This window comes from Pogoniulus pusillus, chromosome 10 (assembly GCF_015220805.1).
Source record: "Pogoniulus pusillus isolate bPogPus1 chromosome 10, bPogPus1.pri, whole genome shotgun sequence".
Lineage (NCBI taxonomy): Eukaryota > Metazoa > Chordata > Aves > Piciformes > Lybiidae > Pogoniulus > Pogoniulus pusillus.
In genome coordinates, this window is record NC_087273.1 from 14,683,106 (window position 1) to 14,697,735 (window position 14,630).

Below are 14,630 nucleotides of genomic sequence, written 5' to 3' on the forward strand. Positions count from 1 at the left end.
GTACCTCATAGTTTGCTGCTACAGTCACCTTCATCAGTGCCTTCTAGCACTTGCATTAAATTTTTTTTGAGACCTGCTCCAAGTATTGAGAATGTGTCCATGCTGTATATTTATAATGTGGAACACAAACATTTTCTGTGTTTTTCCCATTCTTTTCTCCTGCACTTTGAATTGACTTTCTTCAGAAGAAATTAAATCAAAGTTGTGGGAGATGTCACAGTCAGCGTTTACAAAAAGGTAATTCAGTAGTCATGTATTTAATTAGATCCTGTGCACTGCTCATTACCTTTCCACACAAAAGCATAATAGGTGTTAGGGTATGTAGAACTGAAGTCTTTTGGTCACTTTCTATTACAGCATTGTCCAGCTAGATGGTATTTTTCACAGTATTTTTTTTTTAGGGCAGGAAATAAACTGGAACTTTGACAAAAATAGAAAGGAACACAAAAATTTCATATTTCAGGCTGTTAGAATGAATCAAGATTTGGAAAGGAACATATAGAGAGATCTTTCTCAAAATACATGGACTTCACACCTGAGTGGTATGGTCTTGCCCATGGTGATGTGAGAGGCAGCATGAGTGACTATGGGAGGAGGGAGAGTTGAAGTTCTGCTTGTCCCAGTTTGTTTTGAGCTCTTGCTTGGAGGGCCATATGGTTGTGTCTCTGGGACAGGACAGACTGAGTTTGGGGTTTGTTTTTTAAACAGAGAGAATAAAAGATAGACTGCACCAAGAATTACATCTGTGCATCATTAGTGTAGATGCTGTAGCTGAAATGTCATCAGTAAGTGTCCACAGACAAGATGTAATAGAAGTTAAGAGAAAGGACTGGAGCCTTGAGGAAATCTGCAAGAAGTTAAACGGTATGAGGAAAATCCTTTGAAATCTATGCAGATGGCGTGACGAAGAAAGAGAACTGGGTCACAGAGTGCTGGAGAAGAAAATGTGCATCTATAAAGCTGCGAATGATAAAGTTACTGGGTCTTAAAAAGTCACTGCTTCTGAGCTGGGTGTTTCTGCTCCTCGAGTCCTGTAAATATGCAGTGTGTAATGAATTCAAACTGAAATGATGAGGAGAGAGTGAGGGAGGAATTACTGTCACAGAAGAAAGTGGTAGCACATGGCAGGAGTGCAGGATTGAGTGAAGCGCTGTTCCAGGGAACAGGAAGAGAAAAGAGCAAAAAGCTGATAGCAGCCAAAATAGGGGAGGAAAAGATTGCTGAGAAGTGTTGGGAGGGAGTAGAGTTGAATGGGAAGGTGACAGCCAGTGACGTAGTGTAGCTGGAAGAGCTGATGATGGCGCCTCTCTCTGATCTAGTTTGACAGGCAGTGGGTGTTTAAAAGCATCATTACTTCTTGCTGGCACTACTCTCTTCAAATATGTGTATACACATACACAGATACAGAAATGTAAATCGTCTAGATTTAAATGTATAAATTATCTCTGCTTGGGCTCTCAAAACTTACTGTAACTGGGAAGATACAAACCTTTTTTTGTTGCATCAGTCATTGGGCTAAACTGTTGCTGCCTCTGAAGAGCAGAATTTGGTATGATGTGTTCTGTTGAGAACTTCCCAGTCTGTAGGCACATGAAGAATGCTTTAAAGCAGACCACCTTGAGTAAAAACATAAAAAAGAGGGAACTGAGAGTATGCCTGTGTTCAAATAGCTGTATTTTCAGTTGCTTAAACAATGATGCAAACTAAGGTATTAGCCAAGAAAGTAAATCAGTTTACTCTCCTCAGAAAGGACAACTTTATGCTCAGTCAAGTCTTAAACTTTTCTCTCATACCCATGCTTAGGATGAAGTGTTCATACAAAAGAAGTTGTTTCCTGCTGGAAGCACTAACAAACACAGTTTTTGTAAGGTAGTGCTCTTAAAAAGGCCTGTAAAGCAAATCCTGAAACACTTCCACAGCAAGTCTGCCTTTTGTGTTGCTTGTGAGCAACTCTTAAAATTCCTAGTTTTTACCTCATTGGGAAAATAAAGAATAGTAAACATCACGCAATTTTTGGACAAAGTAAACTTCATTATCTAAACTATAATTAATTTTTAAGAGGCAATGCTGTGTTTATGGTTTTATTTTTCCTTCTGAAGATACAGCACAGCAAGAGATGGAAACAATTTCTATGCTTCTTGATAGTTTTGTCCAGTTGCTAACTATGGCAACAAAACTCTTTATTTTCTGACTTTTAAGAAAAGTTAACAGAGTTCAAATGTTGGCAGCTTGAAGCAATTATTGAGTGTTAACAAATCCACAGACTTCTGCAGTCTAGAGTGAATTGATTTTCCTGTACAAACATATCTGTCAGTGAGCTCTCACAGAAGAGCCTTGAGGATATACACTTAGGAAAGTGCTGAGGTTTTGAAAGAGGTCAAATATTGTATGTGTGTTTCAAAAACATGGTAATAGGATTTGTGTTCAAATCAGCCCAGCACAGTAAGTACATTTTTTTCCATCCTCAAAACTGTAAGAATTCTATCTGCAAACACAGCAAACCACATGCTTACTCACATGGTTCACAGAGCATGTAATTGATGGCTTTTTCCTTAATAATAGGTGATTATGTAATGCTGAGTATATAATTGGTGTTCTTGAAGCAGCAGGCATTTCTGAGTGCTTACATCTTTGTCAGTAAACCTAAGGAAACTGAATCTCTTAAAGGGCTCAAACTGCGTCTACTTCACCTGATGTAAATGCAGTCTCATTTTCAGAATAATTCATTACCTCAATAGGTTAAACTCACATTTGAAACATCAATATTTGAGCCCGAAGAAACTTCCCAGCAAAGATATAAACGGGCACAGTCAAGCATGAACAATCTGGTTCGGCTCTTGTGGGGAGAAGATAGTACAGACCTTCAACACACCGTGCAAGATGTGCCTCACATTGTTATGTTGCTCACGATGAAGCTGGACTCGGAAACATCTAAGGATGAGGTATGTGACTAACTAAATACAACTGAAGATGGAAGGTAACAACTAAGAAGAGTAGCTGCTGTGCCTTTTCATGTAACAAACCCTCCCCAAACAAACAAAAAGAATAAAAAAAACCTTAGTGATCATTTTGAGTAATCTATAAAATGTCCCTTTTGACAGAAATAAGGCCTGAAATTCCAGGGGAAAAAAAAGGTTAGCACCACAGCTGACAAATTCTTACTGGATTTGAAATCAGTTCAGTGCTGCTGTCTTGTCTTTACGTGAAGAATAGGCTAGAGGTGTTAACAGACAAAGCAGAGATAAATTCAAAAGTTCCTTATTCTGTCTCAGATGCTCACTGTGGTGTTTTCACTAGGCCTTTCAAACCTGAACTATGAAGTCTGCCTAGCCAAAAAAATGTTCTCCAGCGGGAGCAGTTGGCAGTCACCATCCACAATCTGTCTAGCCACTCCTGGTGTGTAATGCTAATGTGCCTTTGCTTGGAGGATTCTGCATGTCTGCTATTCACAGTCAGCTGTTGATTCTTGCTTGAGCAACATTTTTGAGCTACTGAAGTGCTTTTGCTTTGTCCTGTAAAGCTTTCTTTCGCATCTCTTTCCTTTCTGTGTTCCTCAGAAAATTGTTTTGCTAGTGGATGTATAACTCCCTCTAAGTCTGTGCAGATGTTATTCATGATGTAGCCATAGCTACAAATGCCCCACTCGGAACAGAAGGAAGACACAGAACAAAGGCCTCTTGCCTGATCTGAAAGTGACAAGTGAACAAAGTGGGCTTTTTCAGACAGATATTTGGAAAAGGACTCTTCTCTCCGTCTGTAAATTCTCCTTAGGTGCAACACAGTGCCTCAGCGATTCAGACTATCTGCAATGCAGAGACAGCAAATGCAGTGCTACTTTGCCAGTCCCTAGGTGCTGGGATGGAGTGGGGAGCAGAAGAAAGTATTTTGCTTCCTCTCCCCTGAAAATACTGCTTGGATTCAGTTGATGCTCCATCCTTTCTCTGACATGTCTTTATTTTTCTAGTACTTTTCAACTGCCAGCAGTCTGTATTGCTCTGTTGGTGACATGTAATACAGTGCAAGTGTTACTGCTATGCATAATGAAGGTCATTGCCTAGGAAGGAGAACTGAAGAAAATCACATGCTGTCATAGAGTCATGTAAAAAAAGTTGTGAAGTTTGTAGAGCTAAGTGCTTGAAAGCTGGGAAGTGACAGATTTATGGCCACTCGTGCAACTTTAATTCAGCCCTTTTGTACATTCACAGCCTGACACTACCTTGAAGTGTTATATTTGTGCTGAAAGACGCCTGTCCTGTGCAGAGGGCAAGAGGGGCTGCTGGGTGTGGATAGGGAAGGGCTGTTAGGCACTCACAAATCCAGTATTTCATCATTCTGGAGTACTTGGCTTTGCAATATAAATCATGCTCTTTTAACAGGTTTTTAAGGTATATATCTTGCTGTAATACATGACAAAGCGTCCCAACACTGAGCTTTGATTTTCAGTTCTTTCCAGCCCTATTTAAGAGATTACATTTTTTCATGGGTGGTACCTTCAGCAAACTTTTAGTTTATACAGATGTCTCTCCTCTTTCTTCTTTTTTCCCCCCTCTTTTCTTTTCTTCTTTTGTCTTCCTTGCCCCCTTTCATCCTCCTTGCTCCCTTTCCAAATGAATTAAACAAAAGATGCTCTATCAAAGTTCACTTATTGCAAACAGTTGTTTATTTCTTCACTTGTAAGTCTAAGACTGTGATGTTATGTGGATAGAACAGTGATGGACAGTTGCTGCAGACTTAAAGCCTGATGTTTTCTTGGTCCCTTAAATAAACTTTATGAAATATTAAAAGAAAAATGTATTCCAGGGCCTGTGACTCCTCTGTTGGTGGACTAAATATGCAAATATCTAGTTGCAAGTCCTGCACTTCAGAGCAAATGGAGTGCTGCTTTCTTGCCCCATTATTTCTTTACACTCTCCCAAGAAAGAGGATTAACCCTGAATGTTGAGCAGAGGTAAAAAGAGGGATTGTAATGCACTTGTTCTCCCTTCATACCACGGAAGAATTGTTTTCTGAGAAGTCTTGGCAGCTATGTGGCCTCTAGCCTCTGATGTTGAGAGATGCTTTGCTGATGTAACCAAGCTTTTTATAACATTTCCTGACAAAAGAAGGTTGCCTTCTTCAAGGCATTTGCATTTAGTTTAGTTTGGTGAATTGTAAGCCACATTTCTCCTGCAGAGGTACTGTTCTAGATTAAGTTTACAGTCATAGTTCAAAGTAGCAGTGAGGTTATTGTACACCTACATCATATTACACCATAAAAATGTAATGATTCTTTACCAAGCTTCTTTACCCATCTCCAAAGGAGGAGGGATATGCAGATGACATACATGTAAACAATGGCAGCTAGAACTACTAACTAACGCTTCCACTTGCAAGCTTTTGGAACCCGAAATGACTTGTAAGGTCTGTCAGCTCTAAAGGAAAGTAGTACTGGAAATCATGTGGAATGTTTGGGTGCACGTGTGGAGTGTCCTGTGTGACAATGGTTTCATTGAGTAAGGTTGATCTTGTCTGGTTTGTGTTTTAGGTCAAGGTGGGTATGATGATGATAAAATCTGTTATTTGTACCAGCACCCAGCTAGAACATCTTTGTGTAGGAACTGATTTTGGTAATTTCCTGTCTTAAAAGGAGTCCTGTGCATATTCCTCCTACCTGATAGTGTTACTGGAAGCGTGTGTTCAGCCTCCTGGCAAAGCAGGCATTGCTGAGTAGCTTGGCTTGTAGCTGACACTCGGGCTGTGAGTAGCTGTTCATAGCTTGGCTCATACTGACACTGACTTGTACATCCTGTAGCATTTCTCTCTGTTTTTATAATTTATTTGTTAATCTTCAAGAAATTGTGGCTGTCTTTCATTTCCTCATTCTTTTTTAACCTTACGAAAGATACAACTTAAAATCCTCTACTGTGCATGGTGTTTGAAGATTACTGATTTTTAGCTGGCTGGCACCACTGTGACTTAATTTCTTTAAGCCCTTTCTAATGCTGTCAAAACTGCACTGATTTTATTTCTTAAATGTTAATTAGGCTCAGTCTGAGAAATCAGCAAAACAGAAAAAGGAAGGGGCTCAGTAAGCCAATAGTTTAGACTGTATGTCCAAGTTTGGGGTTTGGGGGTTGAAAGAAGGTTTACGTTTTTAAGAAATGAGATACTTCTCATCTATTAATTCCATTGTTGTTGGTCTATGAGCTTTCACCTTGCTTTGAAGTCAGCTGAACTTGTGTGGTGGTTTGTGCTGAACCTTGCTAACTCAATACATAGATGTGATACAGCTATGACCTTTTGTTACAGTTGTCTTTTCTTTCCCTGGGAAAGTCTACAGATAATTCTCAAATTAATTTTGTGTAAAGGCTCCAGTTCATAGTGAGGAGAGAAGAAAAAAAAAAGGCTCTTTCTAGTTCTTTGTCATGCCATAATTAGAAAATGGCAGAGTTTTTTCCAGCCAAGGGATTGATTCAAGCAAGAAATCCTTGTCACTAATGAGTATTTGAAAATAGAGCTAATTAAACTGGGTAAGAATAAAGAGTTTGCCAGGCCCTTCTATGCTGAAAGTCTGCATTCTTTTAATCGTGATGAAGGAAAAATTTCTAGCTGGTATTAGCACTGGCTGGATGTGCTTAGTGACATGAATAGGAAAGTTAAGCATGTCTGCATGTCTTGTGTTGGAAGAGAAAAGTAATATAGTATACTCTTTGCGTTGGATGTGCTTAATATTCCATGCATTATTTCTGGCCCATCATGATTTGGCAGAAAAGGAGTAAATGGGGAGAAATCACATTTGCTTCTTACTATATTTTTGTGGTTGCTGAAATAATTAATACAAAAATTGTGAAAATGCTTACATTAAAAAAAAATCAGGAACTGTTTAGACAAAGAAAGATAACTGTCACAAATACTTCGCTCTACTGATCTTCGCTTTCAGTGAGTGCTGACAGAAACAGGCCCAAGTTGGATGACAAAATTGTTAATGATGTTATTTGAATGCATACCTCAGTTAAATTTAGTGCTACAGGTGTAACACAGGTAAGGTTATATAGAGATTGGAGGTTTTATGTTTTAAAGAGCTGAGTGATGGTGATTGAAATCCCTGTTTAAATACTGGGGGAGCCATAGAAATATTAGCTGTCTCCTGGAATCAGGTTTGTTAACAGTGTGCTTTCAGCTCATACTGTTTGTCATTTTTTGTTTCTCCATAGAAGAATCATTCTACATAAGTCCTACTTTTCTATAAAGTAGAAAAATGTGAACTCAGAAACATTCATATGCTTTTTAGAACTTTCTAGAATGCCCAGGCTGAGTACTGTTTGTTTTGATATCACATGAAAGTATGTGATAGAACCTTTCAGAGTTTAAAAAAAAAACAAACACATGCCAGGGAAAAAAAAGTTTTGTTTCCCACAAACTTATCTTGTGATTCTGCTTTTGATTTTGCTTTACTCAACTAACAACTAACTTTCTTCACAGCAAGAAATTCTTTATCAGTACCCCATATCAGAAGCATCCCAAAAGCTGAAAAGTGTGAGAGGAATATTTCTCACACTATCTGACATACTGGAAAGTGTTACCGGTACCCAGATTATCAGGTAAAAGCCTTTGAAATTTAATGTATTACTACTTTTATTGGTTTATAGATAAGTACACACATGGGTCATGCATCAAGTTCTAGACAAAAGCAGGGTGAATCTCTCATATAGAAGCATTCTGGGACATGTCCAGAAGACAAATCAATCCATTGTTTGATCTTGGTATCATTAGAAAACAATGCAGAAATGCTTGATATCTTAGACTCACCTTCACTGTTCAGGTTCTCAGTTTTTCATTTTTCAAGTCTAAGATACTGAAGCACTTCTGCTGGTCTCCATGAACTGTCTCATCCCTTCAAAAATTTTAATAGCTAATCCTCAGGTGTCCTATGAAGCTTTTCCCATCAGAAGAGAAAATTATGGTTGTGTGTGCACGAGCGTTGTGTATGTTTTGAGATAGGAATCTTTGTTTGTTTGTAGTTAGCTACATTAAAAAGCTATCACTTGTTTTGTTTGGAAAGTACTTTTGGGTATGTGAAGGATAAAAACTTTCAGGACAAACTAAGGTATTTCTTAACTAACAAAATGACAATTTTGTTTTATTCAGTACCATCAATTTTACAACGTGAGTAGATCAGTGAAGCAAGTTAATCAGTCACGGAGCCCTATCTTAAAAGTTAAATTCTTAAATCTTTCAATCTTAAACTAAAGTTGCCCTTTTCTCATTTTGTACCTGTCTTGCCTCATTAGTTAAAATTTCTGGCATGATAGTAAGAAAGGTGAGGGCTGCTATAAATTTAGTGTTTGAGACCATTACAGACCTTGGTTTTAGCAGCAACCGGTACGTTTAATCTGATAATCTACTGTATAACGTATTGTTTACTGCTAATTAGAACATTGAGTCTAATTCTGTTTCATGTTCTAATCCACTAAATGGTTCAAATGAAAGGTCTGTGTGTTTTGGGATTTCTGAGCTTCATAGAGTTTCTGTACAAGGAGATAGCCTGAGAGTTCAAGCTTGTTTCTTACTCTGGTAATATCTTCAAATACCCCTTGGAGTCTTGTGAAATTATTTTGCTATGTTCAGAACCTTCATTAGTACCTCCAGTTATCTCACTGTGATCTAAAGTGACATTAATTTTCTAAGCTGACTGTGTTAAAAGCTAGGCAGGAAGACCTTTAAAGAGCATCTGAATCACTCAGAAGACAACTGTGGTGCTTCAGTAGTGATTGTTCATCCTTTATATTTGTATCCTTGAAAACATTAGTACTGGTGTGATCTGTTTGGAATTGAAGTAAGTCACTCTTTGAGTTCTGTTATAATGAGTAATTATCTCCCCCAGCCACATGAACATGATTATACATGAGAGCATGAGGCTTTGCATATATAATACATATAAATCATTCTGGCTTATAGTGGGGGTCTTCTGTAACTTCATAGTGTTAACAGAAGTACTTCTGGTTTGTTTTTTCTAGTTCCTCTCTCTTCTTGTGTGAAAAACTAGTTCAAGTTGTTTACTGGAAAGAATCTGACAAGTTGCTTGTAATTGGCCTTCCTGAAGAAAAGTGAGTTTAAAATTAAGTGCTTTGTTTTCCTTTTATTTTGATTCCAACTGTAAGTCCTCAAGTTGTATTCTTTGACCTAAAATATGGCAAGAAAGGGAGGCCTTACTCTTTTCACTAGAACTGGTTTCCTACTCTTGATTCCACTTTGTTGGTGGACTTTGTTCTTACCTTTTATACATCTGTTGATGGAGGATTTTTTCCCTCTAAAAGGAATCAGGTGTTACTAGATCTCAAAAATGTGTGGGCTAGCAAACAGCAACTTTCAGTGTTTGCAGAATTCCTGATTAGGACTACTGAATAACAGTAATATTACACACTTATGTGTTCTAGGAGAACTTCTCTCTTTCCTCACCCCTCAGCTTTACTACTGTCTATGTGCCCATGGGCAAGTCACTCAAAGGAAATCTCTCCTGCAGTCTGAAGAATTATTTATTTGCACTATATCACTACTTAAAAATAGAGCTCTTTCAAAAGTGCAAATGCTTATTTGTGTTAAAGATGCTATCACCACAGCTCTATGTTTTTATTTTTCAGTGTGCCACTTCCTCAGCTGAGGAACATGCTTGAAGATGCTGTCAGGACCTTGAAATTTATGTATGGTTCTTTAGACACGTGAGTTCTTTCAAGTGTTTTCAGTCAGTTATTTTCCATTGATGCTCACTGAATACAGCTAGTAGCATCAGTTTTAATGCTGACTTGAGGTTTCTTTGCATGTTCCTTCATACTTGCACAAAGAGAGGGAATACTCGAGGGGGACCTTATAGCTGCCTTCCAGTATGTGAAGGGAACGTGCAGGAATCATAGAATCAAACAGGTTGGAAGAGACCTCCAAGATCATCCAGTCCAACCTAGCACCCAGCCCTAGCCAGTCAACTAGACCATGGCACTAAGTGCCTCATCCAGGCTTTTCTTGAACACCTCCAGGGACGGTGACTCCACCCTGGGCAGCCCATTCCAATGCCAATCACTCTCTCTAGCAAGAACTTCCTCCTAACATCCAGCCTAGACCTACCCCGACACAACTTGAGACTGTGTCCCCTTGTTCTATTGCTGGTTGCCTGGGAAAAAGAGACCAACCCCCACCTGGCTGCAATGTCCCTTCAGGTAGTTGTAGACAGCAATGAGGTCACCCCTGAGCATCCTCTTCTCCAGGCTAAACTACCCCAGCTCCCTCAGCCTCTCCTCATAGGGTTTGTGCTCCAGGCCCTTCACCAGCTTTCTTGCCCTTCTCTGGACACGTTCCAGCACCTCAACATCTCTCTTGAATTGAGGGGCCCAGAACTGGACACAGGAAGGTTGGAGGGGGACTTTTCATAAGGGTGTCTACCAAGAGGACAGGAGGAAATGGTTTTAAACTGAGGGAGAGTAGGTTTAGACTGGATTTTAAGAAGTTCTACAGTGTGAGGGGTGGTGAGACTGTGGAATAGGCTGCCCAGGGAGGCTGTGTGTGCTCCCTCCCTAGGGCTGTTCAAGGACAGTTTGGATGGGGCATTTAGCAGCTGAGTCTACTTGAGAGGTGTCTCTGCCGTATGGCAGGGAAGTTGGAGTAGATGATCTCTAAGGTCCCTTCCAATCTCAACCATTCTGTGACTGAAAAAAACTAATTCTGTTCTTCATGCCTTTTTTGTTTCTGTCTTAACTCCAGTAATTTTTTTTAAAACAGTCTTTATTACTTCAGACACTTTTGTCCTTGGTTAGGTTAAATCGTTCACATAACCTAAGTCACCATGGATGTCACCAGCACTCTGCCAATGTTACCCTTTGTGCTCAAGTCTAGAGGACGTGCATATGAATCAGTGATGTATTTTTAATAAACACTCCAGGCTTCTCAGCTTTACTTGGCAGAGTCTTTCTCTGCAGTTGGAAATTGCACAGAAAATTCTCAGTCTGACTGTAACCTAAATAAAATTGCTTAGGTAGGCTGCTTAAGTGCTTGCGTTCAATTCAGGGTTGAACTGAGAGGGCTGTAGAGAGAAAGAGAAAGAACGTTCATTGCCAAAAGGATGAAGATGATCACTGTCTCAAGTTGCTCTAAGCCATATGCTGTAATACTGTATGGCCGTAGCTTTTCCTTTGTTTGCAGGTACTGCCTACTGGATATTAGCCTAGTGGATTTTTTTCATGTTTACATGTTTAAAATGAATGTTAAAAGAAATCTAACTGTAGTACCATGCTGTAGAGGCTTCTGCAGCACAGAGGGTTATTTAAACAACCTACAAGTTTCTCGATGTTATTTTAACTTGGAGTTCATGTTTGTTCAGTGCCTTTTGCCAGGTGGAAAATGTTTCTCGCCTGGATCATTTTTTCAACCTGTTCTTCCAGCGTGCACTTCAGCCTGCAAGACTCAGGTCAAGCAGCAGCCCCAGCGCTCAGCACTACGATACCTGCAGTGCCTTATTCTGCGACAGTCTGCCGGGCCTGCGCTGGCTGACCCTGCCTCAGGAAATCAAGGTCACGTCAGTTTCAGATCTCTCTAGAAAACCTTCTGTATGAGAGGCCAGAAAATTGATGCAGGTGTCTTCTGCTGTTACTGTGTAATTCGCCTGAGGGCTGTGCCCATCCCAGACCACTCATTTTCCTACAAATCCTTTATTTAAGTTTGCAACTGCTCAGTCTTTCCCATGGGAATGTCCTTTCAAGACTCAGTGACTGTTAAATGATTGCTCTTAAGTTTCTCCTCAGACAGACTCTGGCACAAAATAGATGAAAGATCTCTCTTTTTTTGTTTTCATGGGTTTTTCGATTGTTTGTTTCTGTTGTTCTTTCTGTTTTCTTTAAAAGCTCTGTTATTCTTGGAGGTCGGTACAGTCCTCCAATTACTTTGTAGAGCACTAGAGCAAAAATTGAAGCAGTATCATGTTCTTGAAAGGAAAGTGCGTTTAGTAAAATTTACATTAACAGGGAAGTGAGCAAGCTGAAAGTGGCTTCAGTAGAACAAAGCAAATGTGTGAGAAAGTTTTGGCAATTTCCATAGAGACAAATCCTAAATCCATTATGAAAAAGATTTTTCTAATAACTCAGTTGGATAGAGTAGCTTGCCAGACTTCAGAGTTGTCTCTAGCCTTTAAGGGGCACTCACTAGACCCTGTGTTTTAAAGCCCACAAAGCAAGAGTGACAGCTCCTTTATACCCAACAGTGAGTTCAGCAGGCACACAAGCAAAGAAATTTTACAGTTTGAAAAGAAGAGGGAAATACACAGCAATTAAGAAGGATTTTTCTTTCATCTGCTGAATTGGTGTCCCAAATATTTGATACTCCTACTGAAAAGTACGTGCAAACTTTTATCTGTTCACTTTGTACTTGTGGATCCTAATCTTTTGAGACAGGCAAGACAGAACTCTGATGTTAGCGTAAGTTAATGTGTTGTAAATCTCTGCAAAAATGTGCTGGTTAAATGTTTCAGGTGGAAATTGACACAGCACTGAGTGACCTGGAAGCAGCTGACTTTGCAGAGCTGGTAAATGTTTTGTTTTTGTTGTTGCAATGCACAGTCTCTCTTTGCCCTGGTATCATTTTCAGTAGTTTAAAAAAAGCACTGATTTCAAACTCACCCACTTTTTAAATCCATTGGGAATTATCTGTCAGAGACAGATAAGAACTAGAAAAGAAGTTGTCATTTTGAGATTAAATTTGTTGGGTTTAGGGTTTTTTAGTGGCACAAAAAATCCATAATGGAAGCTAAAAATTTGGTGTTGTTCATATTATCTGCTCTGGTAATAATAAGTAGTCAAAAATTAAGGAGTTAATAAGATATTGATTGCAATTAGTATTGCATTAGTATTAGGAGACTTGCATTTGACAAGTTAAAAATCTGAATTAAAAGTCAAGTCATGCTTTCTTTCTCCACAGTCTGAAGACTATTACAGCATGAGAAGATTATATATGATTATGGGCTCTTGTCTCTTCTACAAGGTAACGCTAGCCATGAAAGCCTTAAGATGAGGAAAATGTATCTGGGAGTCTAACCCAGGCATAGAGTAACTCTTTTCAGAACCTCACAGACATGAAGAAGACATATGATTGCTTCAGATGTGCATTTATGGCAACAGACCTAAAACTCAAACAACATTGATGTTCAGAAGTGATTTATAGTGTGTGATGGGTAAGAACAAAATGCTTGTTTGAAACTGGTGTCTAATCCAAGGACTGGAGAGAGACAGTAATAAGAGACTAATAAGAGTTAGTTCAGATGAGCCTGTATGATATTCTAATAGGGATTTTTTGTTCATTTGTCATTTTAAATGAAGGTAACAGGTGATGTGTCTTGAATCTGTCTTTAAATCAAAGGCTTGAAAAATTGGATTGAGAGCTTTTTGCACCTTGGCCTTATTTAAAGCACATTGTTATTAAAAGCAGACAATGTATTTAGCAGTACAAAGAGGAAGGTAACAGCTTTGCTTTAAGGAAGCTGATCTTTTAAGGGTTTTTATCGTGCAGTTGTTCTCCATGTTGGTAGTGTTACAGAACTAAGCTGTTAGCACAACTGCAACTGCACAGTTATCTGTCTTGACAGTGCTTTAACTGGAATGCCCTTAGTGCTGGAAGTACTGTTATGCTACTGCTTGTCTTGTTCAGAAGAGTCACTCATCCCAGTGAAAACTGAGTGGGTTTTGAGAGAAAATGAAATGGAAATTAAAGCACCTTAACTATGTAGCTGTTCTGCAAGCTGGTAAAGCTCACCTTTGATAACTTGGACATATGCTGATGTTTTGTTTGTCTCTATTTGAGTATTTTGATTGAAAGGCAAGGTGTTACCTTTTGTACAGGTCTATAGCAAAAAGATTGGCTCTGCCCAGAAAGCTTTACCATCTGAATGCATGGAGAGCATGCATATCTCTATATGAAAAGTACTCTGAAGTGGTAAGTGGTGGTGTTGTATTTCTTACTGAAGACACTTCCTTTTCTGTGTTTAATTAAGGGTTACTTGATCGGCAGTCACTTGCCAAAGGAAGATCTCGTTGATATAGGCTTGTATTGTCGGCACTATTGTCTGTTACCCTTGGCAGCCGAGCAGAAGATTGGTCAGTTAGTGATATGGCGAGAAGTGTTTCCAGAGCACCATATCCAGCCTTGTGACATTTCAAGTTTTACAGGATACAGGGAACCTGAAGCAAGATACTTTTTACTGATCGTTGGCTTGGTGAGTTAATGTTTGCCCTATGCTCATTCTCCAATGTTCTGTTTTACTGTTGTCTGCCCAGTAAAATCAATAGCAGGGTTCATTTAATGGGCGAGAAGGAAGTAGCTCATCACAATGAGAGTAGTGAAATGCTGAAACACGTTGCCTAGCAATGTGGCTGATGCCCTATCCCTGGAGATATTCAAGATCAAACTTGATGGGGCCCTGAGCAACCTGATCTAGTTGATGTCCCTGCTCACTAAATGGGGGGTGGGACAAAATGATCTTTGAGGGTCCCTTCCAACCTGATGCCATGTATGAATCTGGAATATTTCTGTGAATTTTATTTAGTAATTTGACAAAAGATTGCAGCTGTTTCATGGGATAGAACATCTAACAGAGTAGCATTTTTTTATACATTTGC

General features: G+C 39.2%; 1 protein-coding gene across 3 annotated transcripts in view; it reads left to right on the forward strand.

The window, feature by feature from the left end:
• INTU (inturned planar cell polarity protein) overlaps positions 1 to 14,630 on the forward strand; it is a 46,774-nt gene that overhangs the window by 24,188 nt on the left and 7,956 nt on the right. For all 3 annotated transcript variants that reach the window (XM_064149968.1, XM_064149967.1, XM_064149969.1), the window contains exons 4-11: positions 2,739 to 2,942; positions 7,462 to 7,580; positions 8,997 to 9,086; positions 9,621 to 9,698; positions 11,348 to 11,537; positions 12,491 to 12,544; positions 12,937 to 12,999; positions 14,006 to 14,227. In XM_064149968.1, coding sequence (XP_064006038.1) covers positions 2,739 to 2,942; positions 7,462 to 7,580; positions 8,997 to 9,086; positions 9,621 to 9,698; positions 11,348 to 11,537; positions 12,491 to 12,544; positions 12,937 to 12,999; positions 14,006 to 14,227 — 1,020 coding nt within the window. The remainder of the gene's footprint in view (positions 1 to 2,738; positions 2,943 to 7,461; positions 7,581 to 8,996; positions 9,087 to 9,620; positions 9,699 to 11,347; positions 11,538 to 12,490; positions 12,545 to 12,936; positions 13,000 to 14,005; positions 14,228 to 14,630) is intronic.